General features: G+C 51.6%; 4 protein-coding genes across 4 annotated transcripts; 2 read left to right on the plus strand and 2 right to left on the minus strand.

Moving 5' to 3' along the window:
• The first annotated feature begins 696 nt into the window (after nucleotides 1–696).
• Nucleotides 697–12,526, plus strand: htk (AT-rich interaction domain hat-trick). The gene is made up of 6 exons (XM_089265005.1): nucleotides 697–1,069; nucleotides 1,136–1,753; nucleotides 1,816–3,091; nucleotides 5,902–11,079; nucleotides 11,831–12,097; nucleotides 12,168–12,526. The coding sequence occupies exons 1-6, from the start codon at nucleotides 1,064–1,066 to the stop codon at nucleotides 12,359–12,361; spliced, it is 7,539 nt and encodes a 2,512-aa protein (XP_089121131.1). The 5' UTR covers nucleotides 697–1,063; the 3' UTR covers nucleotides 12,362–12,526.
• Nucleotides 3,224–5,367, minus strand: shop (sulfite oxidase). Its single transcript, XM_030390120.2, has 2 exons — nucleotides 4,130–5,367; nucleotides 3,224–4,072 (listed from the first exon to the last, which is right to left on the minus strand). The coding sequence occupies exons 1-2, from the start codon at nucleotides 5,040–5,042 to the stop codon at nucleotides 3,264–3,266; spliced, it is 1,722 nt and encodes a 573-aa protein (XP_030245980.1). The 5' UTR covers nucleotides 5,043–5,367; the 3' UTR covers nucleotides 3,224–3,263.
• A 178-nt stretch (nucleotides 12,527–12,704) lies between the features above and the next one.
• Nucleotides 12,705–13,733, minus strand: LOC115565139 (L-xylulose reductase). The gene is made up of 2 exons (XM_030390143.2): nucleotides 13,271–13,733; nucleotides 12,705–13,211 (listed from the first exon to the last, which is right to left on the minus strand). Exons 1-2 carry the CDS (start codon nucleotides 13,576–13,578, stop codon nucleotides 12,791–12,793), a joined length of 729 nt encoding a protein of 242 aa, XP_030246003.1. The 5' UTR covers nucleotides 13,579–13,733; the 3' UTR covers nucleotides 12,705–12,790.
• Nucleotides 13,734–14,224: 491 nt separating this feature from the next.
• On the plus strand, nucleotides 14,225–16,143 carry Usp39 (ubiquitin specific protease 39). The gene is made up of 4 exons (XM_030390142.2): nucleotides 14,225–14,379; nucleotides 14,446–14,496; nucleotides 14,589–15,741; nucleotides 15,815–16,143. The coding sequence occupies exons 1-4, from the start codon at nucleotides 14,352–14,354 to the stop codon at nucleotides 16,065–16,067; spliced, it is 1,485 nt and encodes a 494-aa protein (XP_030246002.1). The 5' UTR covers nucleotides 14,225–14,351; the 3' UTR covers nucleotides 16,068–16,143.
• Nucleotides 16,144–16,213: the final 70 nt, after the last annotated feature.

The raw sequence follows: 16,213 nt of genomic DNA on the forward strand, positions 1-16,213 counted from the left end.
TTTTGGTTAAAATAACAACAAGAGAGACAACAACAAAATTGACTCCTCGCACAACGTGCATTGCTTTGCTTAAACACACATACATATGCATTAGTTTTTCTCTCATTCTTTCGCTTCCCCCTACGTACATACATATAATTGGTTTCGCTGTTCTAAAAGCATTCGCTAGAAACTTAATTATGTAGTTCGCGTGAACAAGCGGCTTATTGAACAGTTACGGCAAACTTTGTTGCGTACGTATGTATTTACAACGTGCAAAATAGCAATTATCTGGTAACTAAATTTACTTTTCATCTACTGTGTATTTGTTTAAGTTGCATAAGTTATATTATATTATGCATATTGTATGTAGGTATGCATATGCATGTATGTACCCATGTTTGTGTGTAAAATATTTTTATTTGCCTATTTTTCTCCATCTATGTATGTATGTATGTACATGTATGTATGTATGTATATACATACATATAATAATGACACACGCATTTTGACGTTGAGGCCGCGCATGTATTCGAATTTACGCTCAAATACAAAAGTAGCGTTGCCACTCAGAGTTGCCATACTGCAATGTGTAATAGTGCAGCGATTGGCGGACATATTTGTATATCGTCACCGCAGTGTTGCTATGGCAAACAACTTATCGATTGCTCAAACAGTGTATTGACTAATCGTAAAGTCCATGTACATTTGTACATCTCTAAATTTTGGCTAAGACGCTAAACAACGTAAAAGAGAGAATGAAAATTTCACTTAAACTTGCGCCAAAATAACTTGCAAGCTTAAAAACTTCGAATTCATAGTTGGACACATTATGCATTATTTACGAATCGTGTAGCAGTGAACATATATCAAGAAAAGAGTAATTATAACAAATAGAAGCACAACGCGGCAAGGCGTGCGAAAAATAGTTCACCTAGAAGTAGGTGGAGGAGGTGGTGAACTTTGAAGGGAATTGCTAGCAGCCCAACGTAAACACCTCGTTGAAATGTACAGCCACTAGTAATACTGTATAAAAGTGGCGTTGGTTTCGGATTACTCGAATTACGAACGGTATTTACAAAATATGCAGGTAAGTGTTGAGCATTTGATCATTTTCAATAGATTTGGAGGGATTTGAACAATGCGTATGTTGCAGCAAGTGGACGATCCGCCATCGCTGCCCGTGGGCACCGAGGTGAGCGCCAAGTACAAAGGAGCCTTCTGCGAGGCCAAAGTCAGTAAAGTGGTTCGTAACATCAAAGTGAAGGTCGCCTATAAACAGGGTCTCGGCTCGGGCATTGTATCAGACGATGCCATCAAGGCGCCACCTGGACAGCTGCGTGTCGGCGCCGTTGTCGAAGTGCGTCATCCAGATCGCAAGGAGAATGTGGAGGCGACCATAACTAAAATCCAGGATTGTTCACAATATACGGTCGTCTTTGATGACGGCGATATCACAACGTTGCGTCGCACTGCGCTCTGTCTGAAGAGCGGCAGGCATTTCAATGAGAGCGAAACATTGGATCAGCTGCCGCTAACACATCCCGAGCACTTCGGCAATCCGGTTGTGGGCGGTCGTCGGGGTCGTCGTCGTGGCCAATTGAACGATGGCAGCTCCGACGATGATGACGAAAGCGATGCAAAGGAAGTGGTCAACGAGAAGGAGGAGCACATTGGCAAAGTGGTGTGCGTGGAGACCGAGTCCAAGAAGAAGGACAAAGAGAAATGGTTTCCCGCCCTTGTCGTGGCGCCCACAGCGCAGGTCAGCAAACAGGTAACTCAAAGCCTAATTCAATTTCCAATTACAATCATAATCGAATCAATTACAATCAATAGGCTACTGTGCGGATACGCGTCAAGGACGAGTATCTCGTGCGGTCCTTCAAGGATGGCCGCTACTACACAGTGCCCAAGAAGGAAGCGAACGAATTCACACGTGAAATGGCCAGCAAACAGGACGTGCCCGCTGTTAAGGCAGCTTTCGAATTCCTCGACAGCAGCAAATTGCCAGCCCACTGGGATCGCGACTCGCTATTCGGCCTATCCAATCTGACTAGCGACGATGAAGGCGAAATCGATTCGGACTCGTCGGACGACGAGCCACACGAGGAGAAGGATCGCTTCGTTGCCCAGCTATACAAGTATATGGACGATCGGGGCACACCATTGAACAAGGTGCCATCGATACAGAGCCGCGACGTGGATCTGTACCGTCTGTTTCGGGCGGTGCAGAAGCGGGGCGGCTACAATCGCGTCACCGCCAAAAATCAATGGAAAGTAATTGCCATGCGGCTGGGCTTCACGCCCTGCACCCTAAGCGTCATGAATCTGGTGAAGCAGGCCTATAAGAAATTTCTACAGCCCTATGGGGACTTTCATCGCAAGCTTGGCTGCTCCCTGCTGATGACGTCTCGCGCCTCGAATCGCAGCAAGGGACGCAGTCTGGTGCGTGCCAATTCGGTGGCCTCACCCAAGCCGGTGGAGACCACGAAGATAGAAACGATTAGCAAACTGGCGATGCCCAATCAGACCACGGTGGCCGCCAGTGGCGCCTCCTCCACTGCCGCTACATCTGCAGCTGGCAGCAGTGCAGCAGCTGCAACGCCTGTTCGCGCCGCCTCGACGGCCTCACAGTCGGCCACTGAGGAATCGGAGAACACCAGCGAGTCCAGCGTGGCCGTGGAGCCGGTCAAAAAACAACGCAAAGCATCCGCCGCCAACAGTGGCAAGGTCAAGAGTCTTGTTGAGAAATACGAGGAGAAATCATCGTCTGTATCCAGCATTGGCCCAGTCGCAACAGCAGCGCTCAACACGAGCAATGTGAGCAGCGCTGCGACAGCTGCAGCTGGAGCAGCATCAACAGCAGCCGGAGCAGGAGCAGCAGCAGCAGCAGCAGCAACAACATCAGCTGCTTCGTCCGCCGCAGCAACAGCAGCAGCTGCTGCCAGTGTCAAGGCCGAGGCTGAGGCGGATATGCCGCTGGCCAAGATCAAGGCCTCGTCCGTATCGACGCGCAACAGCATGGACAAGGAGCCCAGCGCTGGCGGCAGCAATGCATCCAGCAAGGCCACCTCGGAGACCCAACGCAGTCGCGATGCATCGCCAACAACGGGTAAGTGCAAGAGACCTTAACTTAGTCTTCACATAGAAGGATGTTAATAAGGTAGTTGGATGATTCATCCAGTCAAATACACCTTTAATTGTCTTTCTCTAGTTGGGAACAAAAAAAAAAAATAATAATAATAATAATTAAGCAGGAGACCCAATTCATCTTCCGACAGTCCCTAGATTAGCTTCACTTTCACCTTGTGGTAGGCATTGGCGAGCACGCCACGTAGATTCCATATGTTCTCGAAGCTCTCCGGCTGCACATTGTAGGCGGAGTCCACGGCCTTGGCCCAAATCGCAAGTTCCGATTGCTTCCGCTGCTCATCGGTTACTGGCAAACGAATGGACCACAGCGACCAGCCATAGTGGCGTCCATCGGGCACACTCTCCTGCTCCAGTTTGGCGACATGCCACGTTTTGCCGCCGTCGTTTGTCAAATCCACGCGCTCGATGCGTCGACCGCCGCCGCTCCAGGCATAGCCATAGACGGTGATGTGACCGTTGTCCAGCCTCACTCGTTCCTCGGGCATGGGCGAGCAGATGGCCGAGGTTACTGGCATCGCTTGTATGGCCTGTGCCTTGCCAAAGTCCACGGTGTCCCAGTCGGTGCTGGGACTGAAGCCCTTGTAGTCGTTCTGCTGCCAGTGGGAATCGGACTCGTGATCGGCCACAACGATGCGGGTCAACCACTTGACATTGCGCGCGCCCACAGTGCCGGGCACGATGACCCTAATGGGATAGCCATGGTCGCGCGACAGTGGCTGTCCGTTCATTTCATAGGCCAGCACCACATCGCCCCGCGGATCTAGCGCCTTGGACAGCGGTATTGAAGCACCGTAGGGATGTGCCGTCGGATCCAGGTCAGCGCCCTCGAATATAACCTGCAAGTGCTCATCGGGCTCCACGCCCTGGGCACGCAGCACATCGCAGAGGCGGGCGCCCGACCACTTGGCATTGCCCACGGCTCCAGCGCCCCAGGACAGGCCTGGAAAGCAGAGATTCGATTAGATCAGATCAGATCAGGTCAGAGTGGGAGGTTTACCTTTGACGGGCTTGATGCGCGTCATTTCGGAGCGACGATTGCCGCCGCACATGATGGCCGCCGTGACAGTGTGCTTGGGCAGCTTCTTAATCTCATCCAAATTGAAAGTGCATTTGCTCGACTTGCCAGCGCCCGCTTCCACCTCCAGTTCGAGCTCATAATCCTCAGCACTGATGCATGGCACGGGCAAATGATTTCGCACATAGAACAGCTCGTTGGGCGTGTAGAAGTGCTCGCCCAGCATGCTGATTGGCGGCTCCGCATTGAACGGCCGCTTGCTGGCCGGCTTGAGCAATTCGTGGCGTTTCGGCTCTTGTGCCCAGGGTGAGCCCAGCTCATCGGTTTCCGGCGCTTCCACTTTGTTCAGATTGCCAATGCGAAAGCTCTCCAGCAGGTCGAGCACCTCCAATGTATTGTGCTGCTGGTAGATGGCCCAGAAGGGATCGATGGCGTTGCCCGCGGCCATCATTATTTTATCGCCGCCGGGATGATTGGGCGCGAATTCGGTGACATCGTAGACGCCTATTCCGTAGGTGACCCAAATGCCATTCTCTGGCGTATCATGCTTCAGCACATCCTCCACACTGTACGTGGGCAGATCCGTACGATTTGTGTTGTGCCAGAGGCGTGCCGCCTCTTCAGCGTCCAAAGTGGCTGGAGATGGCGTTGCTTTTTGGGGCTTCGCCAATTGCACTAGCTGGCGGTGCCTCTTGTCCAGCTCATGGAACAGCCAATAGCCGACACCAATGCCGCCCAGTGCAGCAGTTGCATAAAGCGCTCGACTGCCTCCTGGCTGATACTCCTGGTGCTCCTGCTGATGCTGTCCAGCTGCGCTTGTTGCCAGCAGACGGTGACGTTGCCGATTGCCCAGACGCAGCTGTTTGCTGGCCGTGGTCAGGAGACGTAAACGCATGATGTTTATATTATATAATCAGCCGCTGCTGAGCAACCAAGTCCGTTTAAGTCTTCGTCGCAGCGCGAATTGTCACATTATCTGGAACGCACGACTAGAGGGAAACGTTTTGTTTGCTTTTTATTTTTGTATTTCTTGTTAGGTTTGTAGCGTTGGCCCCCAAATTGTCGCAATGCTTGAACTATTGATAAGATCAATGTGAAGCCGATTTAATCTTTGTTCTCTTTCTTTAATCTCTTCTTGGGGGTCTGTTTTGAGCTTTCCTTTTCAGTTTTCGTTTTTTTTTTTTTTTTTTTTGTTTGTGCTTTGGTTGCGCCGGCATAAGCACGTACACACTCATACACACGCAGACACACACACACACCTGTTAGTTAGCTTTTTATTGTTATATGCGTCGTATCGATAGTTCGTGCAACGCTATCGAAATATCTAATATCAGTAAAACTATCGAGCAGTTGAAATAAGCTAAAAATTGCAACAGAACAAAGCAAAGCAAACATATTGGCGCATACTTGTATTCATTTTATAATTATTATTATTAATTAATAATAGCAAATCATTTGTGAAACAGTATAAAAACCTGGCAACTGCTCCGTAAGGCAGTGAAGTGAGCCTTAAAAAAAGCTAGATCTGTCGTGAATACAGCTAAACTGGCAATGCCAACGCGATTGACGTCTTTTAAAGTAGAATAAAATTACAAATACGGGTATTCCCTTTGGCAGTAAATATGTGAACTCTTACATTCATAGGAATATCCCTAACAGTAACTAATAGTTTGCCTTTGTTAATGTACTTACATACACACACGAACATGAGCAGCAGTTATTTATGTGCATTTGTCTCTCTCTAACCCATGCAGCGACCGGAACAGCAACAACTGCTGCCGCTACAGCAACAAACACAGGCGCATCAACGAAGAAGGAGAAACACCAACAACGCAAACAGGTGGATAAAGGCGACGAGAAGCGCGGCAAACGCAAAAAGGACGAAATAACCGTTGAGAAAATTGATACAGGCGATTTTGTAGTCGGGATCGGCGACAAATTGAAGGTCAATTATCACGAAAAGAAATCACCCAGCTCCCATGGCAGCACCTACGAAGCGAAGGTCATCGAGATCAGTGTGCAGCGCGGCGTGCCCATGTACCTGGTGCACTACACCGGCTGGAATAATCGCTACGATGAGTGGGTGCCGCGCGAGCGCATTGCCGAGAATCTAACCAAGGGTTCGAAACAGAAGACTCGCACCATCAGCACCAGCAGTGCCAATAGCGGCGGTGCACCCGCCCAAGCATCCAACACAGCTGGCAACAGCAGCAACAATAATAACGGCAATAGCAGCAACAGTGGCCCCAACGCATCTTTGCCACCAAAAGATGGTTCTGGCAAAGCGGAGCAACAGCAACCACCACCTGGACCGGGCACGGGCCCGAGTGCCTCGCTGCTCCAGGGCTTGACCAAGACACCAACGTCGTCGGCAGCACTCACCACCCAGCCGGGCGGCAAACGTGGACGCGGACGTAGCGACTCAATGCCGCCGCGCTCCACAACACCCTCGTCGGTGGCCTCGAACTCGAGTCGCACCAAGTCGCCGGCTGCCTCGCAGTCGCTGGCGCAGCTGAAGCACAAGCGACCCACACGCACGCTGCCCATGAGCAGCAGCAGCAGCAGCAACAATCAGGGCCGGCGCACCTCTGCCTCGGCATCCATCTCGGCCAATGTCTCGGATGCCTCCATGGGCAGCGACAGTGACACGGATTCCGATGAGCCAGTGCGTCGTCCCAAGCGGCTCAATGCCAAGGACGCCCAGCAGCAACAGCAGCAGAGCAAGGCCAAGGCAGCTGCGGCCAGTGGCAAAAAGGTAGCGCCCATACGACGCACCACCGGCAGCGATGACAGCGACGACGACGATGACGAGGAGCAACAACAGCAGCAGCAGCAGCAGCAGCCAACGCCATCGTCATCCGGCAAACAGCAGTCGCAGACGGCACAGCAGCAACAGCAACAACAACAACAACAACAGGCAACAGCCATTCAGCGTCCGCGCGCTGGCAATCGTGCCATGAGCAGCGGTGGAGCAGGCAAGGGGCGTGACTATGATCTCAGCGAGATACGATCGGAGCTGAAGGGCTTTCAGCCGCAGCTGCTGGAGCGCAAAGAAACCATCAAGACCGAGCCGAGCGATGTGCAGGCCAAGCAGGAGCCCAAGACGGGCAGCTCCACGGAGCAGTCATCCGAGACGGATTCCTACATGGACGAGGACTCGCAGTCCTCTGAGAAGTTGCCCTATCGCAAGCAGCAGCAGCAGCAGCAGACGACGACAACTGGCGATAAGCGCAAAGGTGCTGCAGCAACAGCAGCTCCGAGCGGCTCCACTGCAGATCAGCAGCATGCTGCCGAAACGCCCATCAAGAAGGAGTCGGAGAAGCTGCACATCAAGCATGAGACGCTCACTGGTGAGGATCGCAAGCCATTCAAAACGGAGCCCAAGGAGGAACAGGCAAAGCCATTCCATAGTGGCGCCGATATCAAGCCAACGACAACAACATCAATAATAGCTCCAGCACGCTTTGGCGCCAACAGCAGCAGCGGCGGCAGTGGCAGTGGCGGAACAGCCAAGTGCACCTCGGTCATTGTGGAGAAGCCGCTGACCATGATCAAGAAGACGGAGAAAACTGAAGCGACAACAGCGTCAACAGCAGCTGCAGCAGCAGGAGGAGCAGGAGCAGGAGCAGGAACAGGAGCAACAACCTCGACTGGGCCCAAGTTAGAGCTGCTGAAGAAACTGCAGTCGGGTGGCTCCATGGGCTTGGAGCGTGGCAAAAAGTTTGCCGAGCCGGTGCAGCACAAGGAGACGGCCACATTGAAGGTGGAACTGCCGGCTGCCTGTTCGCCATCCTCATCCAGTTCATCCTCCAGCTCGTTCTGCTCGAGCAGCAACAATTCGGCCGCCACGTCCGCCAGCCTGAGCAGCTCCTCGGCGACGCGCTCCTTGCCGGACATGAGCAAGCTGGAGATAAGCAGCGGCACCACCACCACCACCACAACAACAGCGGCTGCAGCAGCCACAGCCACAGCTGGCACGGGCAAGGAGTCCAAATACAGCAACGTCGGTGGTGCTGGTAGTAGTGGTGCAGCTGGTGGTGCTGGTGGTGCTGCTGCTGCGGCTGGCGGTGCTGCCGGCATCAACAATAGCAACCTGACCAGCGGCATCAAGCGACTCTCCTCGGACGTGTACGAGTTCAAGGACACCGAACCCTTCGAGTTCGAGAAGCGCATCTCGCCCATGGCCTGTGGCACCTCGGTCATTGCCAGCAGCAGCAGCGGCAGCGGCAGCACGCCACCGGCACCGGCGCCGGTGATTGTCAGCGCCGCGTCACGAAAGCAGGCGCTCAAGGCGGTCCCTGTGCCGCGGAGCATCGAGCATAAGCTGCTGCTTGCGGCCCACGAGCTAGTGACGCGTGGCTATGCCGCAAATACAGCAGCAGCTGGTGGAGCAACAGCGGCAGGAGCAGCGGCTGCGACCAGCACGCCGAGCAAGGCCAAGAAACGCGGTTCGCCGCTCAAGGAGGCCAGCCTGACGGGCGCGGAGAAGCCCAAGCTAATCAAAGTGGATCAGCAGCAGCAGCAGCAGCAGCAGCAGCAACAGGCGGCCGCAGCTGCGCAATCCTCGCCAGCAGCAAGTCCCAACAGTGCCAAGTCGTCCGGGGCGTCTGCGTCTGGAGCTGGCAGCAAGGCACAGGCAGGCAATGCTGCAGCCGGAACAGTTGCTGCCGGCGCCCAGCTAACGCCTGGGCATCCGCATGCCACGCCCTTCGATGTGCTGCGCAGATCGCCCATCTTCAATTTGAATATCACGGCCCTCAACGAGGAGCTCGCCCAGACGGTGCAGGAGACAACAAGGGCGCTCACTGATGCACTGCAGCCGCCCACAACGCCAGCAACGCCGCCAGCAGCAGCAACCGGAGCACCTGCAGCTGGATCAGGGGCAGGTGCAGGATCAGTTTCTGCTGCCTTCACGCCAGTCATTGCTGTGCCCGTCTCGCCCAAGCTGAGCACTCCGCCCCAAGCGATGGGCGTGGCGAAGGCAACACAACAACAGCAACAGATTGTGGGCAGTCCCTTCATGGAGACGCGCAACGTCTTCGAGCTGAGCACCTCGAACGAGGGCAGCGGCTACAGCTCCGGCGAATCGAACAAGGACAACAAACTGGAGAAGCTGGAGAATGTGAAGATCCTGCTGGCGGGCACTGGGGCTGGTTCATTCGATCTGGATGCGGTCAAGTACGAGCAGAAGCCCACCTCCATTGCCGACAAGGTGCTCAAGGCCATCAGCCAAAAGAAGGAGGAGGTGGAGCAGAGCAAAACCAAGAGCCAAACGGAAAGCAGCACGGACAAAGACGAACAGCAGCAACAGCAACCACAACCGCAATCGCAACCACAACCACAACCGCATCCGAGCAGCCTCAAAGTGGAGCCGAACAGCATCAGCTCGACCCTGAAGGTGGACACATTGAGTCTGCTCAGTGAGCAGCTCAAGGTGCAGACCGGCAGTGGGCTGCCCTCGGTGCTGAGCGAGCTGTACCATCGGACGAGCAGCAGCAACAGTCCCGAAACGAAATCCATTCTGGATGCATCGCTGCCGGCGAAGAATAATGAGCTGAGCGAGACCATACAGAAGCTCGAGTGCGCCATACAGCGCAAGACGCCAGTGGCTGGCCAGTCGTTGGGCTCATCTCTGGCTGGAACACCGCCGGTGACAGCAACAGTGGGCACTGCCAGCTTCTCGGATGAGTCAATGGATAGCACCGATTCCGAGCAGCGTCTGGTCATTGAGGACGTCATTGCCGAGGAGCCGAATACGGCTACCGAACTGAAGAGTCCCATGTCCGAGGGAGTCGGCGGTCTAATGGGCAGTGCGCCGGTCAAGCTGGAGCTGGCTGCCGCGGGTAGCAAACAGCTGACGGGCGTCCAGGCGCCCATTGCATTGAAGCCCGTGTTCATGATGGGTGTGCCGATGTCCATGAATGTCTTCCTCAACAAGGAGCAGTCCACAGCACCGACAACGTCACCAACGCCAACTGGAACCACTGCAACAGCAGGAGCAGGAGCTGGAGCAGCAGGAGCAACTGGAGCGGCTGCAACGCATACAGCACAACCATCTGGGCTGTCTGCGCCTGGAGTGCCAATTGTGGTGCCCGAGATCCCAGTCTCTGTGGTGGTTGCACTGCGTCACAGTCCGGGCAGCGTCAGTCCCGCCTCACCCAAGCCAGAACCGAAGCAGACGCCCAAGCAATTGCTGCCCGCCGCCGACGAGGGCGGTTTACTGCTGAAACCGTACACGGCCCAGGCGAGTCCGCCATTGCCGGATGCTCAGGCTCAGGCACAGGCACAGACTCAGGCACAGGCTCAGGCACAATCTCACTCACAGGCACAATCATTGGCCGTGGAGGCCAAGGCGTCGCCATCGCCGCTGCCACGCCCATTCGCACTATACCAACAGGCCAAGGAGCTGCCCATGCACGTCTCGCCCGCAGCGGGCAGTCCGCTGATCAGCGAGGCCTCCCACACGGAGGCAGCCATCAATCTGCTCTGCGAGGAGACCATACCGGGCAGTCCGGCACCCAACTACAGCAGCAAGGACGAGCCGACGGGCAACACGCTTGGCCTGGCACTCGGCACTGGTGGCGCCGCCGTGACAAGCTCATCTGCCGGGCCCATACCTGGCATCGCATCCATGCCGTCGGACACACCGTCGCCGCGGGCCAACCAAGCGCCGTTGGCTGGACAATCGGCGCCGGCTGCCTCGGTGTCGCCGAACAGCTCGCCGGAGTCGCCGGCCAGCCAGGACGACAGCAGCGAGGAGACCGGCAGCAGCAAGAAGCATACGGAGCTGGAGAGCAACAGCGCGCTCAGCGGTCGACGGAAGCGGCGCGCCAAGGCGAACGAATCAAATGTCCAATCCGCTGTCTGTCACTTCCTGGGCAAGCGACGCAGGCAGCAGATCAACAACATGCGCAAGACAGCTGCAACGACAGGCAAGTATCTCGGAGTAGTGTGGAGCAGTAACAAGAACAGTGTTGCAAAACGGCTAAAGAGTGTTGAGGCTCATGCTCCGCAAGATACAAGCAGAATCTCATTTATGATCCGTTTATAGTAGAATCTATTTATGTAGTATTGACAACACTCATGCTAGGTAAATAAAAGAGTTCCGAGCCATATTATCCATGGCAAAAATAGTATTGGACAAGAAAAAGTATTGGAGATTAAATGGGAATCAATTTGTATGCTAAATAGAAAGTAGAATCTCTATGAAATACGAGTTTAGAGTATTTATGTAGGTTACTACATTACGTTAACTTGCTCCATTACGAAAACAGTGCTGAAAAACGGCTCAAGTGCATTGAGATTCATGAGACAGTAGAATAAAGGGGGAATATGCTTTGACAAATTTTTCATTGCAATCTAGATGAAATAGGAAATTTGATAGACTTTCCTTAACCTTTCACCAAGGCGAAAATATTGTTGACAGAAAATATTTTAAGAATATTTTACGGGTTGAAAACTTTGCAGTAAAATGACAATTTTGTTTAAAACTTTTCTTGGTAAATAGTGAAGAAAACGAAAATAGAAAATTAGCTTGGGAGCAACAGATCCATTGAAATCCAAGCACAGTGGTTGAAGAAAGAGAGAACTCTTTGCTTCTCTCTCTCTTCCTGCAGTGTTCTTCCCAAGGAAATCAGCTCAAATACTTGTAATCTATATTAATAAACATACTTTCAACTCTAGCTGGCTCCGATACGGATGATACGTCCGAGAATGTAGTCACCACACAGCGTCATAGTGCACGCCATCAACTGTTGCCGCAGGGACAACAGCAACAGCTGCAGCAGCAGCATCAACAGGAGCACCATCAACAGCAGCAACAACAACAACAGCAGCAGCAGCAGCAGCAACAACTGCCGCAACAGCAACAACAACAGCAGCAGCCGGCACAAACAATAACCAATGCATCGGGCGTCAGACCATGTCCCTACAACTTCCTGGTGGAATTGGGTAAGCTATTAAGGAGTTGTGAATGCAATTGAGAAATTGAAATGGAACTTAATCTATGAATCCTCTGCAGATCCCTCACTCAGCGCCGAGCAGTGCATATTGATACTGCGCAAGCAGATTCAGGATCTGCGCAAGGCCTACAATAGCATCAAGGGCGAGCTGGCCATCATTGATCGGCGGCGCAAGAAGCTGCGTCGTCGCGAGCGCGAGAAGAAGCAGCAGCAGCAGCTGCAGAGCCAGCAGCAGAGCAAAATCTGTGCATAATAAGAAACGTAAATGCAATACACATACATATACATAGAGATGCATATGTATATACAATATATAGACACACACATACACATATATAAATCCAAAACAATTGTATATTTGTAACGATTTAGGTCCGTTCCGTTCTGCTTTTGAATTTCGCTCGCTCAGTTATTAGAACTATTTTACTATATAAAACAATTACATATATAAATATATTTTTTTTGTGAACTGTCATTGAAATACAGTTATACAGCATTTGAATGGCTACAATCGGTATCGCAGACCATTGTAATTAAAATAAAACAAATATACATACATAACATAATCATGAATTATAAAACGAAACTGAAAAATGTAGTAATAAATGCTTTTATTGATTGAAATATTGATAGTGTATCTCTGTGCATGTGAGTATCCATAAGTGTGTGTGTGTGTGCGTGTTTAGGAGACGGAGTAGCCGCCCTCCAGGTTAATGTGGTGGCCATTCACGAAGCTGGACTTGCTGCTCAGCAGATAGCCAATGGCATCGACCACCTCCTGCACCTCACAGAAGCGATGCAGCGGTATATGGGCCAGCAGTGGCCCACTCTTGGCCGGATCGGACCAATTGTCACGGCCCATTTTGGTCAGCACCACGGTGGGATTAACCGAATTGACTCTTATCTGACGTTCGCCTAGCTCCAGGGCCAAAGATTTGGTCAGCGAGTCCAGTGCCGCTTTGGTCGCACTGTAGGCGGTGTGGCCGGCAAAACTGCGGGATGCCGCAATCGAGGAGACGTTGACGATGGAGCTGCCATTGCGTAGCTTGGGCAGCAGCGCCTGGGTCACATTGAAGACGGCCTTGATGTTTACATCGAATTGCCTGCAGAATGGACAGCATATGAAATATGATCACCGGGAAATGAAATTCCAACAACTTACGTATCGAAATCCTGTTCGGTCAGCTCGGCGAAGGGTTTGATAATGGCCACGCCCGCATTGTTAACCAGGCCGTCGAGCGGCGGCACAGCGGACAAGTCCTCACGCACCTTGTTCCAGTCACGCAAGTCGAGCAACAGTGGCTTAATGTGCTGCTCATCGACGGCCACCAAATCCCTCAGCTGCGCCTCACTGCGCGCCACCGCAATGACCGTGGCGCCCGCAGCGGCCAGCTGCTTGACCAGAGCATTACCAATGCCAGCCCCGGCGCCGGTCACCAGGATCACCTTGTTCTTTAAATCACTCCACATTGCTTATATGTATAGGTATTTCAGTGCGTGTGGAAAATTTTGATCTGCTTCGCCGCTCGTTAGCTTTCTTAGACTGCTCAAAGTTTGCTAATCTGATTTGTTTACATATGTATTATCGTTCTAATCCGCAAGAAGCTTTCAAAGCACTTGATAACTGCTATGCCGCTCTCTCTCTTCCACACACACACTCTCCGCCTCACAGGCACGCTCTCATACTCTCACTTATAGAACTCCCTTGGTACATGCCGATCAGTAGGGCATTCAATGTCAAGCCAATAAATAGTTTGCTCTCATTATGCTGGCTGAGCATTTGATGAGTTGCTTGCTTGTTTAATAAAAGCTTTCCAGAACATCATTTCATATTTGAATATATCCATAATGTAACTGAAGCTATATCGATTAAAAGTTTAAGCATAGTTTCTTTTACTTAAATTCTATTCAGTTGTACTTCTCTCATCCAGCTTGAAATTTGCTACATTTCTTTTCATAATTTATAACCATATTCACTTTATTGTTTGCAGCTCGAGCCGAGCTGCTGAGCTGCTGAGCTGCTTAGCTCCAGTTCCATGAATTTTGCTGGGTCCTCAAAGTATGCTGCGTAAGTCTTGCACATTTAAAATGAAAATATCGATAGGCTAGCAAGACACTGAACTATCGTCGCATATTGATATTGTCACATCTCTAGCCGATAGAAGCGCCGGCAAAAATACAATTGATGGACATTTACAGTTATAGTCAAAACGTAAACAATAGCTAGGAAGAATTTAAGCACAATGGAAATGGAGCAAACACAACCTGCAGGTAGGTCATACAACCCAATATATATGCAGTACGCTAAAATTAACCTACTATTTCATACACAAACAGCAAAGCGCGCCAAACTGGAGACGAAGCACAAGCCCCTATTGGAAGAGGATGGTAAGCTTAGCATATTAAATAAGTCAAATCGGATTATGTCTTGAATGTTAATATATATATATATATATATATATAACATATAACTGTTCCAGAGACGCCATCGGTATTCAATCCCAAGTATCGCGTCTGCCCCTATTTGGACACGATCAATCGCAATCTGCTGGACTTCGACTTCGAGAAACTCTGCTCCATATCGCTGACGCGCATAAACGTTTACGCCTGCCTCGTGTGCGGCAAGTATTTCCAGGGGCGTGGCACCAATACACACGCCTACACACATTCGGTGGGCGAGGCGCATCATGTGTTCCTCAATCTGCATACGCTGCGCTTCTACTGCCTGCCGGACAACTACGAGATCATCGACTCCTCGCTGGACGACATCAAATATGTGCTGAATCCGACATTTCAGCGCAGCGAGATCAGCAAACTGGACCAGCTGCAGCCGAAGCATTCGCGAACCGTTGACGGCGTCCTCTATCTGCCCGGCGTGGTGGGCCTGAACAACATCAAGGCGAACGACTACTGCAATGTGGTGCTCCATGCCCTGTCCCATGTCAGCCCCTTGCGGGATTATTTTCTGCGCGAGCAAAACTACGCAAAGATCAAACGGCCGCCGGGCGACTCCATGTTTACGCTGGTTCAGCGCTTTGGCGAACTGATGCGTAAAATGTGGAATCCGCGCAACTTCAAGGCGCACGTGTCACCGCACGAGATGTTGCAGGCGGTGGTGCTGTGGTCCAACAAACGTTTCCAGATCACCGAGCAGGGTGATCCCATAGACTTTCTGTCCTGGTTCCTCAACACGCTGCATCGCGCCCTCAAGGGTAACAAGCAGCCCAATTCATCCATTTTGTACAAAATATTCCTGGGCGAGATGAACATCTATACGCGCAAGATTCCGCCCGTTGAGCTGGACGATGCGGCCAAGCAGCAGCTGCTCTCCACGGACGAGTACAAGGATCAGGTGGAGCACACCAATTTCATATATCTCACCTGCGATCTGCCGCCGCCGCCGCTGTTTACGGACGAGTTCCGTGAGAACATAATACCGCAGGTGAATCTCTATCAGCTGCTGGCCAAATTCAATGGCACCGCCGAGAAGGAGTACAAAACGTACAAGGATAACTTCATGAAGCGCTTCGAGATCATACGCCTGCCGCAGTTCATCATTCTGTACATCAAACGCTTCACGAAGAACACATTCTTTCTCGAGAAGAATCCCACGATTGTCAACTTTCCCATCAAGTGAGTGGTGCAGCAGTCAGTGGTGCATTCAATTCAGTTATTCACACAATTCATTTGCTTTGTAATCCTGCAGAAATGTGGACTTTGGCGACATTCTGGGCATGAGGCAGCGCGACAAGGATCTCAAGGAAACGAAATATAATCTGGTGGCCAACATTGTGCACGATGGCGATCCAAAGAAGGGCACCTATCGTGTCCACATTCTGCACAAGGCCAACGGCCAGTGGTACGAGATGCAGGATCTGCATGTCACCGAAATCCTGCCACAGATGATCACGCTGACCGAGTCCTACATACAGATCTATGAGCGCTGCGCCGAATCCTAGTCTTAATTGTATATACATATATAAATCTATATATAAATATATACATGTAGCTCAATGCAGAGATTTTTATTATTTACATACATATGTACATATATGTATATGTAAATGTGTGTGTCGTGTCAGCTGTGCATCTGCATCTCCCACCC

The sequence above is a fragment of the Drosophila navojoa genome, chromosome X, assembly GCF_054131105.1.
Source record: "Drosophila navojoa isolate 15081-1374.11 chromosome X, UAZ_NAV_1.0, whole genome shotgun sequence".
Lineage (NCBI taxonomy): Eukaryota > Metazoa > Arthropoda > Insecta > Diptera > Drosophilidae > Drosophila > Drosophila navojoa.